The sequence below is a fragment of the Sebastes fasciatus genome, chromosome 9 (assembly GCF_043250625.1).
Source record: "Sebastes fasciatus isolate fSebFas1 chromosome 9, fSebFas1.pri, whole genome shotgun sequence".
In the NCBI taxonomy this organism is placed as follows: Eukaryota; Metazoa; Chordata; class Actinopteri; order Perciformes; family Sebastidae; genus Sebastes; species Sebastes fasciatus.
The window spans coordinates 9,321,489-9,348,726 of NC_133803.1; the positions used below are offsets into that span (position 1 = coordinate 9,321,489).

Sequence of the window (27,238 nt, forward strand, 5' to 3'; positions counted from 1 at the left end):
ACTGCGTCTCCAGGTTCACTCGCTGCAGGATCCACGCGCTCACTGGAGGAATGCGTGGCACAACTCCTCGTTTATGTGGATTTCCAGAGGGGACAACTCACTTTGAACACGTGCATTGTTATTTTCTAGCATGATATCTCCCTCCTGGAGCCGATAAAGGCGTTATAAATGTCTGTCCAGCAGCAGCGCGTCGTGCAGCTCTCTGCCGCCTCGCTCGCCGTAGTCTTCGGCCCGGACGCGGAGAGTTTGCGCGCCGCTGGAGGGAAACTCAACGCCAACACTGCTACGAGTGGACAGGAGATCTTTGCGGACTTTAAGGCGCAAAATTTGCGCAGCTCCTGGAATAAGAGACTCGTGAAAGCCGTGGCTGAAGTGCACTTTCAGGGATGGATGGAAAACTTGGTGCTTTTCATTCAAGGCAACGCGAACAACCTGGAGGTGCTGAGAGAAGCGTGGATGCGCAGAGCTCTGAGGTCACCCAAGGGATTCATCATCAAAGCTGTCGGTATGTCACATTAATGAACTTTCATCAATGATATTATAATATCATATGAAGCAAACACAACTTTTGTATGTGCATCTGAAGTCCAGAAAGTTACCAGAAACTATCCTGCAATGCAAATGTATGCAAACAAGAGCAGCCTATTTATTACAGGTGACACAGGAGATAAAAACACCACAGTGGACAGCTACCTCAGTCATGCAAGAGCATAAAGTGTTTTTTATTTTTTTCAATATTATATTTATTGTTTTTAGTGTTCATTTTGAAACAACAGACCAAACATTCACAAACAATAATAAAATTCTCGGTACAAAGAAACTTCATATTAATATAAAATAAGCCAGTATAGATACAGGAAAAACATACTATATACAAAAAAAATAGATAAATAAGTAGAAAGAATATACACAAGTAAAAAAATAAAATTAAAAACAATAAAATAAAATACACATATATATATATATATATATATATATATATATATATATACTTTATACATACATACACATATATGCACAGGCAGTATATACACATACCAAAACACATATACATATAATCAATTAAAAAAAACTCAGTGTTCAATTCAGTCATCATCCTATTCTATCTCCCTATTCACAATCATCCTGCTCCAGCGCATAATGTGTTTTTATTTCTTTTAGTCACAACCAGCAACATTTGTTTACCACACTGAGAGCAATGTGTGAAAGCTGTAAACTTTGAGCAACATGGAGCTGGCAGGGTTTAACACCCTTCCTCCTCCCCCTCCTCCTCCTCCTGAATTTTCATCAAATTCAGTTCAATTTATAGGCTATCCACCCTAAAGTTGTCCTGTTCTTAGTGTCAACACTTTTCAGTTTGTCTGATCTCTAACTGTTTGGACAATTGTGACCTTTATGTTCTCACTCAGTCACTTGTTTATTGGATGTTGCAAAGTGCTGAGGCGTAAAACTCCCTCTTAAAAACACAGAATGACAAGGTGATATCTTCTTTCCCCTCAGATTTACATCGCTGGCATAGCCGAACTGATTTTTCTCCATTCGTCTCATGCAAAACTCATTGTGGGCATACTTTGAAAAGTTAAAGTGAAATTTAGTTTCAAGCCATTTCCAACACCTGTTGCGCCTGAGAGATGATATTCCTTAAAGCAGCAGTGGGTAGAAATGGAGCAAATATGATTAAAACAAGTTATTTCTTATAAAACGGTCACTATATCCTGACAGTTGTGCATGAGACAGGTAACCTGAAACAAATCATGTGCCTCTGTGTCCTCCGGTGTCCTCCGGTGCTCCTAATGGCATCTGCAAGATTTCACAGACCAGAGGAAAACAACCAATCAGAGCCAAGCTGGAGTCTGCCGTTTCTGAGCAGCTGTCAATCACTCACAAACTCCAATCAAACGGTCAAACTAGGCAGCGCTGATCAAATATGGATCAATATTCTGTTACTGTAATGTCTATTTCTCACCTCAGATGTTTTCAGAAACATCTTGTAGTGTACTGTTTAGCTGTAAAATTAGAAAGTTTGCTCCGGGTTGGTATTTCCTCAACTGATCTCATCCTGGCTGCCGGGTCACAAACTTTCTAATTTTAGAGCTAAACAGTAAAGATTTTTTAAAGCCTGAAAACAGAGCCATGAGGAGGTGCAGAAGTCTAGTTTTCTCTCAGAACACTTGAATTACAATATGCTGAAACCGTTATTATGGATCTTTTGTCCAATGATGCCAAAAATGTTCTGCCTTCTGCAGGTTTAAATCTCTCTTCCCCCAAACACGGTCTGGTGGGTTTGAGAGGATTGCCCAACCAATCGGCCTCTCATTGTTGTCGACACAGTGATATGTTTACCGACGCTTGTTAACAAAGCTCTGTATACCGTATAATTACTCTAATTGCTCCCCTTCTCTGGCTCTCCTCCTCGGATGTGATTTAAAGCAGTATATGGCTGCACAGAAACAATGAATGGAGACCTTTATGCAACCTCCTATATAGCATGATCTCATGGGCTGTAAATGCCTGACAGCACCGGCTGCTGGAGAAAATGACACCCTGTCTGGGTTTTACACCTAATGACAGTATTCGTAGGAGATGCACCAGGTTATTCACATTTTTGTATTACTTTAGAAGGAAGATGTTGCAAATACACATGTGTGGGAACTGATTTTAGGTTTCTGCCACAAAGCACCACTCAAAACATAGTGTTACAGGAAGGTTTCACAAATGTTGGGGGGGGGATTGTTGAGCTGATGCAGGTTCCTTTTGGTTGTTCCAAACAGTGTCCCAGCAACACACACACATTGGTTCCCATTTGGTCCAGCTGTCTCGCTTCTGTTTCAGGGTCTGTCTTTCCAATAATGTGTGTCTTTGTTTGAGTGTCTGGATGTCTACCTGCTGACTCTGTGTCAGTCCGTCAGCTCCGCCAGATTGAGCAGTGCACGGACAAGTAAAGGGAGGAATGTGATGTGAAGGGGAGGAAGAGACCACACAAGGGGAGACCCGGGAGGGCGTGGAGCGTCGGAGGGAGGGAGGGGGAGGTGGAGGCTGACATGCCATCCCGCTGTGAGACAGTTTCACAAACAAACACCATGTGAGCTAAAGGTGATGCTGAGCTTATTGCTATGCGCGGCGTCAGCACAAAGGTTCACAATCGGATGCGAGGCAGGCGTCGATACCTCAACGGGCTCCTCGTGTTTGAGCTTCACACCAGAAACTTGTAAGCAAACATTTCCGTGTGTGAACATGTCACCTCCTTCTCCTCCTTAACAAATCCTTCGCCTCACACCGCAGCAATTTGTATGGAAATCAGTGTTGGCAGGCTGTCAGAGTCTGGTTTACTGCCTTCTCACTGAGAATTGGTCAGCAGTGAATCACTGTGCGACTGGCTGCCGACCACCGCCGCTTCTCTGTTACCCACGATTAATGTCCCTGCGTTTCATGGCCAGTGAGGGACTGTGGAAGTCAGACTCCTAGATTGATATCAGGCATGGACTTTAAGGCCTTGACATTGTCCTGATATAAATATGTCAGGTGGAAAACAGAAATGTTATGAGTTATGGGTTACAGTGAATTTCAAACAGCCCTATTTCCTTTCCCAGGTCGGAGCAAGGTTGAGACGTGACTTTACAGACGTGGGGAGATTTTTTTTTTAACAAAAGTAAAGGAACTAGTTTAGAAGATGTTCAGCTAAAATGAACCAGATGTGGTTTAAGTCAGTGTTAAATAGATAAGATGTAAAACAAAGCTTCCGGGCAAACGGACACAATAAACTGTGATTAATTTGTGCTGCTTCCTCGTTGGTCCTGTCTGGTTATCAGTGCTAATGGCCTGAGTGAAGACAGATTGTTGCGGCCACCTCCGGGCCTCTTCTGAGGGGAGAATATGCAGAAAAGGAGGTGTACTTCAGCGGGGAGGTGGGGATGGTTGATGGAGGAAGAGGATCACGGTGAGGTTAGGCCGAGGTAAACAGACAGGGTGAGGAGTTAGTATGAACAGGCTTCGTTGTTATCCTTGTGGGAATGGGTCCCGCTGGTACTGGGGTTGACCTCTCCGCTTCAACTCATAAACGTGTTTCTCATTCTTTACTTTAAATTATCTCTTCATCTGTTTTCTTCCTTTTAAACAGTTGTTTACAGAATAATACTGAAGTTCCACCACAGTCATTTCATTAATGATCAGTGTGAGTAGAGCTGAGTGTTGACAGTCAGTATGTTTACATTTACACTGTAATCTAAATACTCTTAATAATCAGATTGATGGTTTACAGTAACGCTGTTTGAGTTTACAGGATTATTCCTTCATAATCAGGACGTGGTATCCTGCAGGAAACACAAAATATGAGAAGGGAAATGGGAGAAAATTGTGTTTGTTGCTTTTGCCTTAATAAATGTACCTAAATTAAATGAGTTAGTGGTTAGCTGTTTGCTCATAAACACAATACAGTATATCCAGCTCACTCCCTCCTTTTTTTACTGCATATATAGAATAAAAACACCAACCAAAATCAAGCTACAGTGTCTACATGCCACATTAATCCAAATGATTGACGAGTTATCCAGTTCTATCAAATGGGTCATATTTACTCCAGTTTTGTTTTACTAAACTTCTCCAGTTAAGATGGTTTACGTGTAATAATCAGCGTATTGCCCTAAAGGAATAGTTCTACTTTTTGTGAAATGTGCTTGTTCACTTTCTTGCCGAGGGTTAGATGAAAAGCTTTATACCAGTCTCATGTCTAAGCGTTAACTATGGAGCTGGGATGATTAGTTAGTGTAGCATAAAGACTGGGAACCATAGACTGTATATAAGAAGTGGTCACCGTGATGTCACCATTGGTTTGTGGACTGCCATTTTAAAGCCTTGAGTTCGGCATTTTGGCTGTCGCCATCTTGGTTATTTGCAACCAGAAGTGACACGAGAGGGTGCAGTTAAGTACAACCAAATGCTGAATAAGACATTTTTAGTACAGCTTGCACAGTTAATCGAAATTTTCTCAAAATCGCAATATGGCCTACTGCAATCTTCAAATCGCGGTATTTGTTAAAATTGCAATATTTGTTAAAGGTAGATGTCCTGCCCTACACATTATATTCTACAGACTTCAGAAAACATCTTGGTTTGGTACAGATCCCCGCAAAAAATAAATAATCATTTTAATATGTTTTTCAATGAAAATGAGAATAATTATGTAAAAATTATAATTCCCTCCAATATCGCAGAACATCTCGCAATTGCACTATAAATCAAAAATAATCCCAATTTGATATTTTTTTCAAAATCGTGTAACCCAAATTTTTAGGTGACCAAAAAGGTTATAATTAACTTTCATGAACTGAAGACACACTGTGAAAGGGTTAAAGTTCTAAGATGAAAACACGAACAACTCCAAGACCGGACAACGACGTGGTAACAAGCCCGGAGTTGCCCACTGCTGGGAACAGGGAGAACAGCTCTGTCCAGATTAAACTAAACTACTAGCCAGGAAGGCTCGCTCCCTTCCAGTCTTTATGCTAAGTTAAATTAATCGCCTGTTGACTCTGACTCCATAGTTCACGCAGAGACATGAGAGTGGTATCGATCTTCTTATCTAACTTGAAAGACAATTCCGAAAGTGTCAAACTATTCCTTTAATCAGATTATAACTGAACTCTTATTGTGTATGAAAATGCACCAATCGTCTCGTCATCGGTCTTTTAAAAAAAGCCTCAAAATACTCCAAGAAGACTAAACTCGTCCTGGAGAACTATCCAGACTCTGGTGTTGAAACCAGAGGCTTCATAATGACTGTTAGCTGGCTCTGCATTATTTAGAGTCCTGCTGTTGTCTCTGCAGCACGATGAGCGGATCTACGAGCTGAAACATTTATATGGAGTCAGCCAGTGGTGTAATGAGGTGTCCTGTATCCTGCCTACATAAACTGCCCTCGTCCTCTTTGAACATGGATGTGAATGAGTCCTCTGGACTCACTTTCGCCATGGAAAACACTTTTTTGGCCATTGTGGGACAAACTGCAGGTCTCCCTATGTGTATTTTTTGGAGAACTAAGGCTCGACTATGCTGCACTTTTTAAGCCAAGTCTCCTTTTTAAATGGTATGTCTCATTTAACTCGCCATACCATGAGGTGGTGAAGCATTCCTGAAATGCTTCATTTACTCTTGAGATCATTTCCTGACTTCGTCGGCTCAGAGAGCCTCGTTTCTGCTCTTTGCTTTTCACTTGAAAGTGTTGCGTTTTCACACAGGGGGTGTCTCCTTTCATGAGGGTATTTTGTCAGAGTCTCAAAGCGCTTCACTAATGGTCATAACTCTTCCAGATGTTCGCTTATTAACCATGACACCCCCTTACCAACTTTAAATGGCCCACCCTGTCCTAACTAAGCAGCAGAGGTCAAAGGTTACAACCCTCTCGCTAACAAGCCACCCTGAGGTCAGCTCGCTTCAGAGGGTTTGTTAGAAGACAAACAAACATCAATACCGTATCCAGGTGTTATTCACTCACTGGCCAGTTCAGCTTCTGTTACTGGGTTAACTGGTTCCAAACCTTTAATGTTTGACTCGTCATTTTCTAAATATGTTCCTATAAACTGGATGTTATTAAACGCTATTGATTATATCAAAGTGGACATTACACTACAGTAATTTAGTTCATACTACGGATTTGTCAATGTTTAGGTTGCTTTGGTCAAGTATGCAAGAAATAGCTGGATGTTTCAACCATTCACTACGTTTAACAAACTATTTTAATTGTTTATTCATTACTTTTAGCTAATTGTTTCAACTGTTTATTCATTAATTACTTTTAACAATTCCAATCATTTATCCATTACTTTTAGCTAACGTAACTTCTTTGAACTTCTCTGCCAACTCGCTAACTGCTGTCATGCACTATTTTACTGGTATGTTCTGGTGAATTTACTAAAGATTAGCATCACACACATGTGTAATCCCATTTGGCTGTTTATTTTCCTCCTTAATTCAAATATGGATGTATTTCAATGAAGTCACAATTTTATATTTTTTAGTTGAGTTAGTTTATCTTTTCATCTACCCCTCCCCCTGCATCTGTAAAAGTGCAAGTACATGATGTGTGTTTTTACCATAGACTGTATATAAAAAATGGACGTAGTCACCATAATCTCACCCATTGTGGACTGCTGTTTTGAAGCCTTGAGTTCTGCATTTTGTCCTTCGCCATCTTCATTTTTTGCAATCAGAAGTGACACGACAGAGTGGAGCTAGGTACAACTGTATGCTGAAAATGTCATTTTTAGGCGACCAAAATGTTACAATTAACTTTCATGAACTGAAAACACACTGTGTAAGGGTTGAAGTTGTAAAACAAAAACACAGACAACTCCAAGACCAGACAACGCCGTGGTAGCAACCTGTCAATCACAAGGTAGCCACGCCCTAAAGCATCCCCTGCTTTTTGACTCTAAATGAGAACATTATTTACTAGATGAACATCATGCTGTATTGAAGAAGACTTGAAACTAGTGATTGAGACCATAAACTCATGTCTACAATGTTTACTGAGGTAATAAATCAAGAGAGAAATAGGCTAATTTTTTCTCATTGACTTCTTTACAATCTGACTTCTTTTTGCAACCAGAAAAAAAGAATTAAGAAAGAATTTAAGGCACTTAAGCATTGGCTTTACTTCTCAGACCCCAGAGTTGCCCACTGGTTTTTACTGCGGACATTGTTAAAGACCCCCATGTTTTGTTAATTTATTTGTCTATATTTTATTTCTGGTTAAAGACAGATTGATGAAGGGAAAGATCTGCTCCACTCTGCTCAGTTACAGCTTCCATCTGAGCTGCTCCCAAACAATATTGGTTAAAGATAATCACTCTCCAGATCCCTTGACACTGATAATATGACATTAAGCTGTTACACAAAATATATGCTGCTGTTTTTCAGGCTCAAAATGATGATGAAGAGTCTGTATTATGACAGCGGTTGGTTGAATCTTCTCCTCACAAGAACAGAGGTGAAATGTTTTTGGAAACCATATACCAAATGTGCTAGTACCCAAGAGTGTGGAGGTTCTCATGTCTGGTTGTTGTTGGTTGGCGGATCAAAGAACACCTCATTTCATTTATACTAAATAAACAGTTGACTGGAGATTAATTGAACATGATAGGTTTGGATTTAATGTAATGGAAAGAAAAGCAACCTCTGTGACTTGCACCGCTTTGTTGAACTTTCAGATTGCTTTTCAAATTGCATTGTCGGTAATTAGGCTGCAGTCTTATAATACAACATCACTCTTGTTATTTTTTACTGTGCCAGTGCCAAGAGTATGTCTCTGCATTTATCTAGAATGTCTTTCTATTTCCTGCGCTTGTAAATGATGGTTAAGTAAATGGTTCAGACATGAGCAAACCTTGACCTCTATTCTCAGACGTGACCCTCCACATGTGTGAGAGACTATGCGTGTGCGTGCATGCCTCTCAGCACATCATTTGTTAGCGACATCCTTTCCCATTTGAGCAGGAAGCTCACCCCTGGTGCGAATCAGGCATATCGGCCTCTTTATCGACCCAAATGTTGGGCTCACCCGTAGCGGTGGAGTGGAGCGGTGCCAACAACAACAGTTGAGGAGCTCCTCTGTATCCCTCAGCTTATACACCCTGTCAGCGGCCGCTTGAGTTTCCCTCGTGGGATTTATCTTCATTCACTTGCTGGTCAGACAAATGGGTCGACACAGAAGTGAGGCTATATTGCATTAAACTTGGTATTACCATTACTCTTCAGTTTCCTGACAGGATGTTTTCTTTGCTTCATTTAGCATCGATAAATGCCCTGGTATGCTAACATCGGTCCTGTGATAGCAAAGAGCTGTGTTATTATATTTCAGGAGTGAAAGATACTTTCAAGGGCCACGGCGGAGCTGTGCGCTGACCAGTTGCAGGGCATTAAAAAGCGATGGATCATGGGGCAGACACTGGACAGGAGCTCTGCTCTAAATACTGGGATAACAAACACAGGAATCTGCTGCACCTCGTGCTCGGTTAAATAAGAGGAAATGGGTTTCATCTGCAACCAATGACTGCCATCACTTTTGATTAAAGGATGTGGACCTGCTGGAAACCCTCTTAGATTGTATGTGTATATATGTTTGGTGGCGGGGTGTCAGTGGGGAAAAGCCACATGGGTGGAGTGGGGTGAAAATACCTGGATCTTTGAATAAGATGAAACCGAGGAAACTAGACGCTCCTGAATATTTCTGTACTCAGTGGTTAGTTTGAGAGTGAAATGCCCGAGCACTGTTTTTATTTTCCCTGAAACGGTGCAAAAGTGTCATAAAAATGAATAACAAGAACAAGACAAGGCCTAAAATTGACGCCCATTGTTACACACAAAAACAATTTTTGACACTGATGTCAGTCAGCAAGATAGTTGAAACCAGCCCCACACGACTAAATCAGAGCCAAAGAGTCTGAACAACATCAGGGAATCATTGACTGAATCAATTTCTAGTAAAGAACCAGCAGACAGAACAGCATTGTGTTGGTTTTTAGATATTTTGGAGATGGGTGGATGGTTATTGATAGGACTTTTATTCCCTCCTTTGTGCAGTGGGAGCACATGAGCAGTCAGCCGTGCACTTCAATGTTCCTTCAAACAAAGTTTATTCGTTTAAAGATGTACACATCTGTCTATTTACATTAGGTATTGAAATGGCATTTCACTTCCTCGTAGAATTTGCGACCTGACAGGATTTATTCAGTTTTTGCAGGAGTAATAAATTGCATTTATGGTTTGGCGTTCCTCACTGAGGAAATGTATTTACTTTGAAGGTAAGCCAGTCAGAAGGGTCGGCAGAACATCTGGCCATAGCCGGGCTTTTTTTCTTGTCTTGTATAAAACAGATCGAGATATTTTTATCAACCATAGAATTAAAAGTTAATACAAAGTGATTAAATGTCAGTTTATCCCTTAGCCATAAACACTTCCAAACTGTCACATTTAGGGAAGTTTTCATTTTTCTTCTCAACAACAGTCCCTATTTGGACTCTCGTTAATTTGGTATATTTCAGGCTGTAGGGTAATTATCATAATACCAAGGTCAAATTAGTTTAAAGTCCTTCAGTATGGCTTTAGGATTGTGTAGTGGTGTGCTCCATTATCATCTGTAGCAAATTAAGATTGTTACATACAGTATTTTGGACAGTCTGCAGTAATCAATAACTAATCAAGATTAAGATCACCCATAATCATGAATTCAGTATTGAAAGAGTGTTCGAAAAGTTCAGCCAGAATATCAGGAGCATCAAGAAGGCAGCCACGAGATCCTTACTTATGTGAATATTGAGCTTTAGACCTCAAATTCAAATTTTACAAAAATTCATTCAAAGCTTCTTTTACAGTGACCATAAACTGTGTATAAAGATGGACGACAAGACAGCTCCCCAAAAGTGAAGCCAAAACATCTCGATCGCCCCCTAGTGGCTGGCTGCAGTATAGGTCATAAAGTCCTCTCCATGTTAGCGGATGGGCTTTGAGCCAAACTAAAAAGTCAAAGTAAACGTCAAATAAAATTTCTAATAATCATTTTATGTCGTTCTTGTCACGCTGATATTTGTTCAGGCGGGTGACCTCGATACCGTGGTTCCAGCCCTCCGATCACTACTGCGCACACTCTGGCTCCAAATGACGTAAAAATGTCAAGATGGCAGCTCGGCCTTTTACAATTAAATACAAATTGTTAAAAATACATATATTTATAGCTATGTTTGTGTAAAAAAAAACTGAAAAAATCGATTAACTCTTCCGAGTTTGAAAAAGTTACCCCGGTGATGTCGTGCAGGGTATTTTTATACACGGCACTTAAAGTCAGGCTATATCTCAACCTCTGTGGAAACAATTTTGACCATTCGTTTTTAATCTATCTGCAAGTCCCACAACACTCATCTCTGGAGTATCCCTTAAACTGAACGTCTGCTATTAAGATGAAATGTCCAATTAGATCTGAGCTGGACTCAAGCTGAGTAGTTACTCAGGAGATTGTGACAAATTTGGCATGAGAGGAGGTAGAGGACTTGGATAGAGTTTCTATACAGAAAATGTGAAAAACATGTACATGGAGGTTAAAGAACAAAGGACTGTGGTCCACATTTAAATTGCTTGGACTTCCCAGGCGTCTGGCAGAAACGGCACTGGCAGACTGTGGGGTAATGTTCATGTTCATGACCGCAGACGAGAGCCAGATATGTCGGGGTGTGACCCATCAAGTCTGAAGAGGTATGACGTATGAGGTAAAAAGATGGGAAAATAAAGCATTGCGCTTTAAATCCTGTCTCCTGGCACATCCGTGTGTTGGCATCATGTTACACAGAGCACTTTGGGCTGTGCTATAAAATACGGGCCGGTCGACCTTCACATTGTTACTGGCCCTCTGTTAAACACCTGCTCAGGTGTGTTTCCTATTTCACAACAACATGATAACAGGGTTTCTGCACACTACTTCAGTTAGTACCAAGTCGTTTATTTGTTATGGCATGAGCTGCTATTGGTAAGAACATTATTTAATGGTATTACAGCTGCAGGGATTTTCAGCCCAGATCTGTGGTGACCAACTATGTGAGCGTAAATGTTTTAAGCTTTGTGAATGTCAGTTTGAGAAGCTTAGTCACAGCCTGTTTATGCCGTCTTGCCAACATATGTTAAATGTCAAAGGGTTGGTTTGGCAAAGTGAGTGCCAAGGCTCTAGCTGGATTATAGACACCCATATTGCACTTCTGCTGCTGGTTCTTCTTTTGCTTTTTCTTTGTATTGCATGTGGCAGGTTGCTGCCACAGTAAAGGTTTCCATGGCGATGTGAGTCAAACACAAAGCCTGCCTGTGTTTCTCCTCATTGCTCAAAGTTTTAGCTCATGAGTCCTCGTGGCGTTTTGACTTTTCATCTTATCTGCTCCTCTGCAGAAAAATGAGCACTGTGGCTTTCAAAAGTCAGCGTTCATATCCTGACAAATAGGCCTGAATTAGATTAAATAACCAGGCGTTATCTGTAAGCCCCATAGATGTGGGTCAATAGGGGCCTACTACTCCCACTAATAGGTTTTATCATCTATTTAAATGGTAGATCACCAAAAGAAGGTATAAAAGAACACGACAGCGACCTCTAGCTACCGTAGTAATTATGACATGAGCAGAAGCGGAAGTCAGGCGCTGTAGTATGTATAGCTGTAGTACAGTGTGAAACTCCAAAACACAAGGTTTTCACCCGGGATACCGGAATTCGCATCCCGCATAAAACCGACAATATGTAGCTGTCTTTGTGTTCATAGTGATTTTAACCCAAAACACAATGTTTTTCCCTAAACTTAACCAAGTATTTTTTTTTTTGTCCAAACCTAAAGAAGTTGTAGTTTTGTTGCCTAAACCTAAAGAAGTGTTTATGTTCAAAACATGACGTTTCATTCAGTTTTACATGTTAGAACGTGTTGTTTTTAAGTTGCACTTTAATTTTTTACAACATAGTAGGCATAGTAGGCCCCTAATGACCAGCATCTATGGTGCTTATAGCGACTGATAACGCCTATTTAATGGCCTGATAACAGTCGAATCGGGTGCAGCAACGCAGAAGTTTGTCCAGATTGTATCTAGTTAATCTGAGTTAACCTGCCAACAAAGACGTTTTCTCAAACACTGATTACATAGAGGGCACAGTCCAAATTTGACTCTTTTCCTCCCACTTCACTTAATATTTAAACACAAGTACTCTGAGTTGCTGAATCGTCAGTGGGTCAGATTAAATATTTACCTAATGCCTCTAGGTTTGGGCAGAAATAATGGTTTTATAGTTGTGAATCAATCAATAAAGCTGTAAAATGACTCAGTCTTTCCATTTTAATGGTTATTGATGTGTTTTTAAGTGGGACGGCAGCAGTCGTGTTTAACATTTACAGGAAATACACAGGAAACTCATGTCCAGTAATTATACAGAACAATTAAAGGTTCAGTTGGTAGAATTTGAATAAATATGATTTGAAAAAGTTATTTTTATAAAGCGGTCGCTATATCCTGACAGTAGTAAATGAGACAGGTAATTGGAAAAAAAATCATGTTCCTCAGTGTCTGCCGGTGCTCCTAATGGCATCTGCAAGATTTCACAGACCGGAGGAAAACAACCAATCAGAGCCGAGCTGGAGTCTGCCATCCAACTGCCATCTATGAACAGCTGTCAATCACTAGCGAACTCCGACCAAACGGTCAAATTAGGCAGCGCCGATCAAATATGAATCAATATTCTGTTTTCAGAAACATCTCGTACTGTTTAGCTGTAAAATGAGAACGTTTGTGATCCGGCAGCCATGTTGAGACCAGTTGAGGAAATACCAAGCACCACCCACCAGCCGGAGCAAAGCCAATAGAAAGGCTCTCTCTGAAATGACCTGTGATTGGCCAAAGTCTCCCGTCACAGGCTAGATATTTTAAAGCCTGAAAACAGAGCCATGAGGAGGTGCAGATGTCTAGTTTTTCTCTCAGAACACTTGAATTACAATAAGTGAAAGGTTATTATGGGATTTTTGCCCAATGATGCAAAAAACATTCTGCCTACTGCAGGTTTAATGCAAACATTTTGATATAACGTTGATGGCCATACAGTGTTTCTCCCACTGCTTCAAGGACAGGAAAGGGCAGTGTTGTTGTCGGACTGGGCGAGGTTTGGTTGTTGGGACATTTGGGCTGTGATTGCTCTCTGAAGGGATCTTTTCACTCAGTTTATTGGGCCATTTAACCGCAACGCCCACATCTGTGAGTTCTATGGGAGTGAAAGACACAAACTCGTAAAGCACTTTTAAAAAGTGTGATGCACACACACACGCACGCACACACAAGAAGGGGAGGGCGGGGTCACGGAGGCCTGTTAGACCAAGAAACCCAGAACAAAGGGAAGTGGTCTGAGGCAGTCGCGACATAAATTACAGTTGGCATCTCTTCCCATTACACTAAATCTGACTGTATGAATGTTTGACATTGTCTCAGCAGAGACCTAACTGTAGATTCACTGAAGCGTGTTCTTCACAAGGTCTCAGTCGATGGGAGACGGGGGGAGGGGAGGAAGGGTATTTTGCAGTTTGGGCAGGACTCAAGTTCATGTTGAATGCCATCCAGTGTGTCCTTAATGAGGGAGAGAGAAGATTAGCCTGTTTGCTTACTGGGGCCTAGAGATTAGACTATAGCAGGATGAGATAAGATGGTGTGTGTCTGTGAGTGTGCGTTCCCAGAGAGGCCATGGAGTGAGGGATTGTGGCAACAAGCGTGATGTTTCGGTTAGATTTTACCTGTGATAGCATGAAGGTGAAAGGTCAAGGATGAGATTCAGAAAGAAGTTGCGCAACCTTCTTTCTTGCTTTGGTTTCTGGTCTCCCATCAAGGCGTGAATCTAGTTTAAACCTTGTCTGTCAAAACTTTCCCATTCAGAGCAGCAGGGTGCAGCTCATGGAAGGTCTACTACAGTATGTACTGTATGGTGAGGGGTGGTTTAGTATTTTCTTCCATGGGACTGGAGGTAATGCAATCGCGTATGAAATGGGACTCATGTGGCCGACTAACAATGCAGACATGTGAGGAACACATGTGGCATTGATCAGTGTCAGCAGCCAAAGAGATCTCAGTGGGGATAGAAGAGGGAAGGTCTCTGTCAATCATTTCCTCAATCTGAGCAGTCAACTTCAGGCATTTTTCATTTTTATCCCCCAGGCAGCAACTTATTCTCATAAGGAAAGTTTATGACATGGGAAGAAAATGCATCTTTTCAGCTCTGCGTGGAGCAGAAAGCAAAGAGTGGGCTTTATTATCACTTTATTTTAATGTTATGTTGTATAAAGTTGCAAGGATTTTTAAAATTAAAAACTGGCATATAAAGTACACACTATGCCAGTGGTTCTCGCTGAGATACTCTGGATACAATTTTGGATACAAAAAATAATATTATGCTCCAATTCTTATAATAAATCAAATGAAACAACCCTGAAAGGACAAAAAATGATTTGCCTAAACTCTTTGCCTTTCTGCATTTTCATGTCCGTGACAGTGGTCACAAGGCATTGCAGTTTAGTATCGCACTTTCATGACGTTCGGGGACATGCTAGAAACAATCTGTGCAGCAGAGGCTGAGATATCCTGGCTTGTAGTTCCAAGTATGGGTCAAGCTCCAAAAACACTGGATCCTCATATACACTTCCCATAATGCAACTTGATGGTGACTTTCAGTACAGTTGGGTTATGCTAGGAACAAACTAGTGCGTTCGTCATGTTGACGACTGCGTCGGAACTCAAAGGCAACGTGAAAAGCTGAGCGTCATAGAGAGGCAAAGTCCCTCCCCTACTGGTGTCACCCCCGGGACCTTATTTCGGAAAATATATGTATATGTAACTTAGCTATGACCAGGCACAAATGTAACATCATGATGTGTTTTTTCCAGTGACTCCTGATCTTTTTATCAGCAGGGAAGCGAAAGAACGAGCGAGACCCGTTGCTCATGTGAGTACATCCAAATATGAAACACACAGGCATCGTAGCGTCAGCGAGAGAGAAAGTTAAGACATCACTTAAGCGACTTTTGGGTGTGTAGTCTTTCTAATTAGGTATTTTCTAAGTCTTATACTTCAACAGTTATATGACAAGCTGCGACTTTCCTGACTTCTTGACAAAATTATCTTTTAAATTGACAAACATCATAATGTGTGATTCATGGTGCAATTCAAACGGGATCAAAAAATAATTTAATCTCTCGCCGTTAACTACTGTTCATATTTTTTCCGAAATAAGGGGAGACGGGAGACGCAATATTGTTTACATAAGGGGATAAAGGCGCATATTGTCCTGGTCTCTCCAATAGAAGACATTATACAACTGTTTTCACAGGCTGAGTTGGACTAACCATTACGGGTGAACAGACTGTGGCATGTAAAATTGATGGATTGCCCCTTTAAGTGGTTATATTGAACTGCTGCTCCTTTTAACTCGCCTTAACACAAGTCTCGTCTCCTGGCGGAATCCTGGGCTTCCCTCCCTCTTCCCAGTTTCGGTTGCTATAGCACCCAGCAGGGTATTCAAGCTGTGTATGACAATGAGTGTAATGTCGGTGGCCCGGTTTTAGATTACAGGAACACAGAGGTCTGTTCCCCCCGGAGAGAAGACGGTTACAACGGTGTACCTCCCAGACGGTCACGCCTGCTAATGTTAGACTCAATAAACACTAATCCTCCGCCAGGCCCATCCTTATATTACACCAGCTTTTTCCCACAAATAAACTGCTGTAGGTGTTTTTTCTTCAGTCTCACACCAACATTGTCAGTCTCACTTTTCTGCTGATTGTTTTAGTCAGTGCTGCTTGAACCTATTTCTGTTTTTAATTCCCTTAAGAGTATAAATCATGTTAGCAGGTGTCCAACAGGATATCCTGCTTTGAACCAGGACATAGTCAGAGAGGATAACACCAAAACTGCCGCTGTGCAGATGGATCTAGGAAGTAATTTTAAGGAGGTAGTGATTTCCATTACTTTATTGATTCCCCGTGATTCATTATCCGCCTCCCCCTCCTCTGGTCCCATCTTATACTTGCTGACCTTTTGACTGTTGATGGTAAGCGGTTGCTATGTGGACGGCCTGCCAGACATTCCTATAGGAAGTTAACAACAATGAGTAGCTAAGTCAGCAGCACTAATTCACTGCCCAGGGAGACTGCTATTGAGATATCCGCTCTGAGGTTTAGTCAGATTAACGTCTTCTGTCGGAGCCGGGGAAAGCAGATGGCTTTTTTTTTTTTTTTTTTACAATCCCACCGTGTGCCATAGGATCAGTTTTACAAAGAAAGACCCCCGTCTGTGAGACTTATGGGCGTTAAGTGAGCTCACTGTGCCGATAATTGTTTTTTTACCGACTTTGCTTGGCATAGTCCTCACTGAGGATAAAAGATTTTCTACCTCAGTGAAACTCAGATTAAGTAGCAGCTTGATTGGTAAATTTCAGTGCAGAAAAAGCTGCTCTGTGGTCAGTGTTGCCAGATTAGCATAGTATCACAACATTTTGTGTGGCAATACTGTATCGATACACAGACGTCAAGTATCGACCTTTTATTATATAAACTATTAATATTGCAAATAAAATGTAGACTCTAATACAAACAGATCAGTTTGTCAGGTGCATGATGAACATTTTATGTTTTTATGACAGTGTTGGTCAGTCTGTCTGCTTGACAATCCCATTTTGCTTAAAATGATCAAAGTGAGATGAAGGGACTAGGGCTGTGTGTTGGCAACAACCTGTCAATATGATACGTATCATGATACAGGGGTAAAGATTCAATTTATTGTGATGTATTGCAATACTGTAAGCAAGAAGATATATTGCGATTTTTTTTTTAATTTAATTTTAGGAAAACTGGCCTATTATAAAGAACAACCACCATATGATATCTGAGTAAAAGAAAGTTTCCTTTTTTTACGCAGATCACAGTAGGATCTGCATTTGCATGTATCACAGTCCCTGTGTAACATCCAACATCATAGCACTACTTTGAGAGGGCACATACACTGAGAGGGCGCATCTCTTTGCAAATGAAATAAAGTATTGACTGAGTTCATCTTTGCATGTGAACTATTAATTAAAAATTGATAGTGTTTTTGAGAATCAATACAGTATCAAAAAATCGCGATACACAATATTTTCTTACACCCCTAGAAGGGACTGTAAAGAAAAGTTGCATTGTTCAAAATACCTGTAAAAGTACAGTACTCCAAATTTGCATTAAATTAAGTTGGATTATATGTAGACTGTAAAACAAACAGTTCAGTTTGTCAGGTACTTGATGCAACATTTATGTTTTTATGACATTGTCGGTCAGTCTGACTGCTTGACTGACAATCCTTTTTATAAGATTAATTTTTTTTTTAGCTTTTTTATGCCTTTTATGAGATAGTGCCAGAGACAGTATTGAAAGGGGGAGAGAGGGGATGACATGCAGCAAATGGGCCGCGGGTTGAATTCGAATCCCGGGTCGCTGCAGTAAGGACTCAGCCTTGGTACATGGGGCGCCTGCTCTACCTGGTGAGCTACAGCGGCGCCCCGGACCATCCTTTTTTGCTGCAATAAAAAATATTCAAGTGAGATGAACAGAGTGAAAACTGTGTTTTATTAGATAAAACAGATGTTGACAAACTGCATAATTTGCAGTTGAAAAAAAGGTAATATATCGCAATATATCTTATCGCAATACTCAAAATGTTTAAAATCGCAACAAGATCGTATCAGGACTTAAGTATTGTGATAATATTGTATTGTGGGGCCTCTGGTGATTCCCACCCTATTGGGCAGTTTTCCACCCCAGTTGGGCTTCTTTTTATTTAATTGGGTGGTTAAAATGTATGGGCGGGTTATGATAATTTGGGCAATTGTTTGTACTATTTGGGTGTTTTTTATCTACGAAAAGTTAGGCCATATTCCAGTACATCTGCCCCTCCTCTCCACTAAGTAGTTGTATTGATTGTCATGTCAGTAGGCTGAGCTTCACATGCAATAACTGGTAACCGATGACCGCCAAAACCAAATGTCATTTTATGCAGGATTTAAACTCTGATTGGGCTACTCTTTGTGAGTCAAATCTGGCAACGATTGTCTGTGGTTCTTCAGTGGTTGTAATAATCCATGTGTGTGGTGTATGTGTTTGGTATGCGTCGTGTGTTCTGTCATGCCTTACCGCGGCAGATATTTGATTAGTTGTTTATTTTCCCTGTCTTGGACAGAAGTGGTTCAAGTGTGAGGGTCGTAAATGTTTAGTTTACATCAAGTGTGAGCTTGGCTGTGTTTTCATTGAATGCCCTGGGGTTGATGGGAGAATCACTCGCCGTCACACACGCCACATGTTTGAGCTTTATTCACTCATTTATGCACAAAGTGTTGCTGTCAGCACAACTGGAAACTTGAAATCACATGGGGGAAAATGTCTCTGTCAATAACAAAAACAAGTTGAAACTGGCTTGTATAGCGAAACGTATTTGTATGTGTGTGGCAATTTTACACAAGTTGTACTGGATACTGGTGATGGTAAATAAAATACATCAGGTAGATCACCGAGTACTTTTGTGTCATCTCCCTTCTTTCACCTACTATGCTCCTTACATTAATGACGTGTAGCTGATTAACTAAAACCAATTTTCCAGTCCTGTGGGTAAGGTTATGTTCATGCCCTTGTGTCTGCTCTTCATACGGAGGGAGTTTGTGTTAACCCGGCCCAGATGCTAATCATTCATCAGCTGTGGGATCTGGTTTGTTTTGGTGCTCTCACTGAGCTCACGTCTCATTAGTAAACATCACTCCTTGTGCTCTGTACATAGTACAATTGTGGGTAGAATTAGTCCAAAAGGCAGATATTTATGTCAGTATTTTAAATCAGTCAACTTTGTAAAAGAAAAACTGTTTCACAAAGGCAAACCTCTCAGTTTCCCTTTTACATTATTGCTCAAGGATTTGTTATGCATTCTTGGGGATCCCACTGTAGTTATGCACAGAAACAAAACCCCCATTCACATTCTTATCCTAACCAAAACCTCAACCATATCTAATCTTAACCTAAACACAAACATTTGAACTAAAACTGACCACCTAAAGGCTTATATCTGACAATAAACATGTCTAGTATTATGCCTAAAGAAAACCTTCCAGTTTTGCAGGCCAGTAGCGGCGTCTCTGCCAATTACCCGGGTGGGATCCAGTGTTTTGCATCTGCCGTCTGCCCTCTTTGGACATCTTTATCGGAAATTTTGCTCCTTTCCTTTCGGGAATGCACGTTGAACTAGAGAATTAATTTGTCCCCAGACTGGTACTATTAATTCCCTCTTGTCTCTGAACAAGATAACTACCGTATTTGACGATAGAGACTTTCATGTTACCCAGCATGTTAACCAATTATTTAGATACAACTGTGTCAAAGTCCAATTTTAATTTTGATGTCCTATCCTGTTAACGGGGTGTGGAAGAGTCTTTATGGCACTACTATCTGAACCCCTCCTGCTCTCTTCGCTATAGGCTTTGCACAAAAAAAGTAACTGAAGGAACTGAACCACTGCATGTTGTTTCAATTACGTGTCTCCGTGTGTGAAACTCTGCTGATTGTTTTTAATACTGAAATGAAATGTTTTCTAAAATGTCTGGTTATCTTTAAAAACAGCCTAGTTTTACGATTTGAAAGCCTCGTGGCTTTAATAGGCTCCCACAGTTGCATCAGAGGAACACTGTCAGTCTGCAGAGTCAAGCAGATTGGGTGGGATTTTGATGTGGGGTATACATAATGTACAGAATGAGTTTCACACTATTTTTATAACTGTGAGACATGATGTTTCCAAGAATGTCCGTGTCTTTTTTTCCTAGTCTCTCTTCTCACTTTCGGTAACATGCTTGTCTAACGGCACCTTCTAGACGTGTAGGGCCGTATGATATGGGGGGCAGGATATGTGATCTGCCCAGCAGGCAGACCTGTGGTCGTTTCTGTGGGAGTAATGGAATTCCGTGGTCTGTCCCAGTACTGATGGAATTTCAAAAGCAGTCAGGCATGGTTCATATAACTCACATAAATAGACCACATCGGTCATGATTTAGAAGGTGGTTGGGAGAGGAATGTCAACTTCAGTACTCTGAGTTGTTTTCACTGGCAGCACAAGTCAGAGAGAGGCCTCTCTAACCCAGGTGTGTTTGTGTATGTTTACTACAGCAGGCCTACCTGTTACACTCAATAATCTGCTGTGTGTGTGTGTGTGTTTCAGGTGACCTGTCCCCGGTGCAGATGTCCCCGGTCCTCCAATCCCAGTTTATTCCCTTGGCAGAGGTGTTGTGTTCAGTCATCTCAGATATGAACTCTTCTCAAATCACCGTCAACCAGGAAGCACTTATCAATTACATGAGCAAAGCCCACCCAGGTAATCCATAAACTGTTGCCTCAGCTTGCTTGTTAAAGGGATGGTTCGACACTTTGGTAAACGTGCTGTTTGGGTTTTCCCTCTTATATCTGTCGGTTAAAGGTACAGTGTGTAGGATTTTGCGGCATCTAGTTGCAGATTGCAACCGACTGAGTACCCCTCTGCTCACTCCTCCCTTTCCAAGACCGCGGTAACGTGAGCCGCCGAGTGCAAATCTGTGCTGTTCACCTTACTCAGAGGTCATCCTTGCCATAATAAAACAAGTTTAGGCGCAACGGTACCACGGTTTTGCACTCTGTGGCTCAAGTTACCGCAGTTTCACAAGCGTGTCAGAGAACTACGGTGGCCTTCAGGTAAAAACGCAAAAGGCTCTCTCTAGAGCCAGTGTTTTGCTTTGTCTGTTCTGGGCTACTGTAGAAACATGACAGAGCAACATGGTGGACTCCGTGAAGAGGACCTGCTCCCTATATAGATATGAAGGGCTCATTCTAAGCTAATGAAAACACAATAATTCTTAGTTTCAGGTGATTATAAACTAATGAAAACCTAGTTATGAATATTATATTCCATTTCTGCAAATAAATCCCTAGAAATGTTACACACTGCAGGCTACCTTTAAATATGAAATGCTACCGCCATCCGCCGGTTAGCTTAGCAAAATGACTGGAAACAGGGGTAAACAGTTAGCATGGCTCTGTCTGAAGGACACAAAATCGGCCTACTAGCACTAAGTGTTAAAACAAACACATATCTTGTTTGTTTAATCTGCATAAAAACCAAAGTGTAAAATTTACAAGTTTTTCTATTTCTTGAATCCTGCACAATATAACCCCCTGTAAAACTGCAACTTCTCCTTTTTTACACCTCATTTTTGCTTGTAATAAAAAAGCAAGCAAGATATATTGTGTTAATTAGTGACCTTAGAGTTGCTTGTTGGATTTTGTTATCATAGGACATAGCTAGGCTATCTGTTTCTCCCTGTTTCCAGGCTTTGTGTTAAGCTAAGCTAAAAAGCTTCTGGCTGTAGCTTCATATTTAACGGATAGACGTGAAAGTTGTATCAATCTTCTTATCTAACTCTGTCAGAAAGCGAATAAACAAATTTTCCAAAATGTCAAACTTTTACTTTATCGGATGTACACTTTCAACCTAGACACAATTTGTCCTCTTGCTTCTCTTTTGTCCTTAACACTCTTTTCTCTTTCTATATCTCAGGGATAACCATCCCCACTCAGGACATCCTCTACAATGCTTTAGGGACTCTGATCAAGGAGCGCAAAATTTACCATACAGGTGAGGGCTACTTCATCGTCACGCCTCAGACCTATTTCATCACCAACACCATGGTCCGAGAGAAGAACTGGTGGCCGTCCGGTTCAGCAGACGACCCTCCCTCGCCTCCTCCCATTACTTACCTATTGAGCAACGATGCCTGTGTTGAGAGCACTCAAACGCTGCCAGTGGCGCACTGCAAGTCTTGCAGCTGCTTCAGCCCTCCCAAAACGTCCACTAATATCGCCTCCACTACTGTGACAGCCACCGTCCCTCCCTCCACTGTCCCAGACCAGCATTCTGTCTCTTTTTCCATAAGTGAATGTACAGGCAAGAGCTTAAAGTGGCCACGACCGTTAGATCATAAACCCACAGTGCAGCATCAGTCCACCTCCACAGCGGCAGATTGTCAGGCAAGTGAGATCAGCAAAACCACAGCAACTACTAACGCCACTGGCCGCAAAGAAAAAGACATCAAACCGGGGAGAAAGTTCGGTCTCAGTTTGTTCCGGAGGAATGGAGGTAAAAAAGAGAAGCCAAAGAAGGAATATGCATCCTTTTCAGCCCAGTTCCCTCCGGAGGAGTGGCCAGTAAGAGACGAGGAGGACCTGAACAACTTACCCCGTGACCTGGAGCATGCCATCATCAGACGCATCAACCCTGAACTGACTGTGGACAACTTGACGCGACACACTGTCTTAATGAAGAAAATGGAGGAGAGAAGGGAGAGGGGGGTAGACAGAGTGTTGGACAGGGGTCTGGATAAAGACGACAAGGGAGTAGACAAGGGGATGTCTACTGAGATCCTAGCATTCTCAAAACCCAGACATCATCACTCCTCTAAGGCAGGGAAAAGATCTGCTCAGAAGGCCTCTCGCAGCAAGAGGAGGGCCCATTCCTCCAGAGAGAAGCAGAAGGAAAAGGAGAAGGTTAAGAGTAAGGCTCCCATATGTGCAGATGATTGTCCAGAGGGGGAGGATTTGATCCCCGCTCGGCTCAGAGTGGAAATCCCTGTTAATGAACCAGATCAAGTGGAAGAAGGTGGAGCCGTTGAGGGGAAATCTCTTTATAAGAAACGCATTGAAAACCCTTTCCAGAGTCATCCAATCAAAGAAGCTGAGCCCGTTATTCCTGCCACCATCGACAAAGAGCATAGAAGACGAGAGGTGAAAGAGGGCAAGGTTTCGGGGCCAGGGAGGAAGGATCGAACGAGTCACCGCTCCAAATCGTGGGACCCCCATCGGGCCAAAGCGATCGCAGCAGATGGCGAGCATGCAGGGAAATCCCCTACATCTGAGGACAGGTATAACTGTGTCCATGAGAGGGACGTTACTGCTGATCATCTGCTCCAAGCAGACATAAATATCAATAGAGAGCTGCCACCGGACTACAGCTCAGCCTACCCACAGAGCAGTACGCTCCGGATAGACGACAAGGTCCGACATCAGAGGGAGGGAAAGGAGAGCTGGGAGAGAGAAGGCAAAAATGGGCATTTTCAGGAGGCAGAATACAACGGTGTACCAGACCACAGCCAAACTATAGATGACAGCCTCTCTAACATCCAACAATACTCCAATACAAATGCCATTCTCCCTACCCATCCCTATGAGCCTGTCGTAAACCACTCATACGACCCGACTCTGCCCTGGACCAAGCCCTCTTTACAGCAGAAACACTCCCTCAGACTCTCCAACCCAGAAAGGGATGATATTCCCGAGCTCTCTTCACACCAGCAGGCCTGTGAAACTACAGCCACCCAGGAACAACGAGAGATAAGGCCCGTCACTATCAGTAATAGAGAGCAAAGGACCATGAGCCAGGGAGAAAGGCCAGAACTGATTGCTGACAGTACAATAACAGACACTGGTGGCTTTATAGAAGATGACTACAGGCTCTATCAGAGAGTGGAGCACCAGGAGGATGAGGATGCCTGCAGCTCCTTGTGTCTGAATGAGGAGGAGATTACTGATGCTGCAAATGCGTACCGAACAGGGGTAGCGGACTACCATAGCCACCAGTTGATTTACCGTAACCATGAATCTGATTTGCAATATCAGGGACCCCACCGTCACTATTATAATTCCAACTTTCACCAACCACAAGTCGCCTCGATACAAGATTCAAGGGACAGCACTTTCAAAGATCTCATTCCCCCGGCAACCCAGCGGGAAGCTTCCCTCAGCCCCACCAGACCTGGAGAGACCAGCTGGAGACTCCATCATCGCCATCAGAGGACTCGATCACCAAGGGCCCAAAGTGAATCCAGCCCCAGACAAGGCTTATCGATCCAGGGGGAGAGACAACACCTTGATTTGGATTGTCCCGAACCATCAGAGGTTGCAGAGTTGCACAGTAGCATCTTTGACTACTGCCAGACCAGTGAGGTAGAGTCAGACACGGAGACGGTCCGTAAGTCAGCCGATGAGGGCGACGGTGAATCTGCTCACTGGGCCGCCGAGGTGGAGGAAGTGCGGGAGGATGAGTTCCATGAGACGGGTGTTCCTCAGACCCGAAGAGCTGTTCTGAGCATGCCCAGTGGAGCCAGAGGGGCAACGATTGGGGAAGCGTTGGAAATGGGAGAGAACCAGAGCATCACAGGAGACAGTGGTATAGATTCTCCTCGGTGAGTGCCTCTCTTTATAGTTGTTTATATAAGCTGTAATAAGATACTGTGATATCGTGTTTCCATTTCATTATAGCTTACTTTTAGACCAGGGGTATCTTTTCAAAGCCATTGAACTTACTGAAAGTTAGACAGCTAACACAGACGGACACTGATGAAAAGGTTTTATGAAGAGAATAAAGGTCCTAATCCCTTAGCCCAGATACACATTCTCTTCAGGCCAGTGTTTTTACTAGTTTTCACGCCTTAGGCTCATGTCTTATATCCAACTGTGAGCCCACACTAGACCCTATCCCACTACATTCTGGAGGAGCTTTAAGGCCCAGACACACCAACCCGACATCACAGAAAGAGTGGCAATGAAGGCCACCAGTTGCGTAGCCTCACGTCACAGCCGACGGCCAACTACCACGTACGTTTTGCGCCTGCGCAAGATGAAATAGCTCATCACCAGCAGGTCGCGGTAGTCTGTATTTGTCATCCAAAAAGAATATCCGGAAGACCGAGGACTGCAGATATACAAGCCGTTGTTATGATATGTACTTAAATCAAAGCTGCGTTTGCCGACCATTTTCACACCACTCTCACTCACTAATTAGCTTCATTCCAGATGGCCATGTTGTAGTGAAAATATCCGTATATTGGAATGATTAGATGAGATGAAGATGAAAAATGAGAAGAGCCTTCTGTGTTTTACCTCTTGACTTTACTCGTTGGCTTGCTTTCCTCACATCCGTTTCTCTTCTCGTATGCTGATTTGTTTAAGCTGAACCGCCAATTACAGTGATTTTTCTCACCGACGGGCACCAACACTTAAAAAACTCCAACACGGGCAGACTAGAGCCAACGATGCGGGACACACTGAAAAAACTAGGCTGACGGACGCTCACCAACGGCCCCAAACTGTCCGACGGCTTGGTGTGTCAGGGCCTTTAGAGACAGGCAAAATAAACACTGTACTGAGGTTAGTTAACCTCTGGGTTACATATCTGCGGTTGGCCTTACTCCCAATTTGTGTTTTTTCCTTTAAAGTAAGCTGAACAAACACCTTGTGACCAATTCTAGCATCCAGTATTTGGACAGGAGGGAGTCATTTTGATAATTACGTGTAATTGCTGTGCAGCACTTAAATGCTCATGTTATAATCAAAGAGGAAGAAAAGACTTCTTTTCTGACATTGAACTCGCTGTGCACCCCGATATGTGGGTGGACATGAGGTGCATGAACACGTCACCTTGTTCAGATGGCATATTTATAGAAGATATCAACCTCATAACCCCCCTTTTTCCCCCCCTACAGGACCCGTGTCAGTCTGGCCTCCAGCAACACTGTCATCCTGGAGGGTCTCAAGAGAAGAGGCTTTTTACAAAACTTGGAGAAACTGCATTCAAAGAGCAGCGCCATTCGGCCACAGAGCTCACTGCTGCAGCTAACTCCTGTCATGAACGTATAGCAGGCCGGAGTCTGCCGAAGCTTTGTGTGGGAGCTGACAGATCTCTTCTCGTAGCTCAATATGAAAAGGCCAAAACTATGTGACTCTCCAGTTCTATGCAACTGCTACGTCAGAAACATATCCAATAAGGGAGGTTTGCACTTCGTTGCCTACCTCCACATTAAAACAGGGGCCTGTGTACAGATGTACAGTATATATATATTTCTTTTTGTAAATATTTGAAAGGTAATATGCTGTGATTCCATTCACAGACTACTTTGTACTGTATATGTGCCATTAAATGCATGGTGTATTGACAGCATTTTTTGTGATATAAATGTACAGTTTTCCTTCTCTACATTAGCTAAAATGTTCATAGCAGCAATAACATCTCCTAGCGTTTCCTTTTTTTCTCAAAATGTAGCATTTACCACAAATAAAACTGTATACGTATGTCAACCAAGGTTTTCTTTCTTGTCATATTATTGCTTCCTATAAAACATTTACCACCAAAACAAGATGAGGAAAAAAATATGAAATATAAAATTAATAAAACACATGCAGATAGACACAACACAAGCAAATGAAGAAACAATTTCACCAATTTGAGACACATGCACAGATTTAGAAAAAGCGCTGCAAGAAGCTCACAACACACTGTAATCTGTTTCCAGGACGTCTTATGAGGTCATTGAAGTCAGCTATCCATCAGTGGTGTTGGACAATCACCTAAAATGTACGTTTTTTTTGGCTTATTTTAACATTGTGATCACATGATTCAGATATGATTGCAGATATCTGCTGTTAACCTTGAGGTGGGTAGTAACGAGTTACATTTACTCCGTTACATGTACTCAAGTAACTTTTTTGAGTAAATTGTACTTGTCAGAGTAGTTTTAATGCAGCATACTTTTTACTCTTACTTGAGTAGATTTTTTGAGAAAAAAAAATTACTTTTATTCCTACATTTGGATACATTCATCACACTA

General features: G+C 42.0%; 1 protein-coding gene across 1 annotated transcript; it reads left to right on the forward strand.

The window, feature by feature from the left end:
* On the forward strand, positions 1-26,712 carry stox1 (storkhead box 1). Its single transcript, XM_074645870.1, has 4 exons — positions 1-505; positions 20,770-20,922; positions 22,138-24,817; positions 26,117-26,712. Exons 1-4 carry the CDS (start codon positions 169-171, stop codon positions 26,268-26,270), a joined length of 3,324 nt encoding a protein of 1,107 aa, XP_074501971.1. The 5' UTR covers positions 1-168; the 3' UTR covers positions 26,271-26,712.
* The last annotated feature ends 526 nt before the right edge of the window (positions 26,713-27,238 follow it).

Coding starts and splice junctions, on each gene's coding strand:
- stox1 (XM_074645870.1), top strand. CDS start 169: ATGTCTGTCCAGCAGCAGCGCGTCGTGCAGCTCTCTGCCGCCTCGCTC. Junction 506..20,769: donor ATTCATCATCAAAGCTGTCG/GTATGTCACATT, acceptor TGTGTGTTTCAG/GTGACCTGTCCCCGGTGCAG. Junction 20,923..22,137: donor CATGAGCAAAGCCCACCCAG/GTAATCCATAAA, acceptor TCTATATCTCAG/GGATAACCATCCCCACTCAG.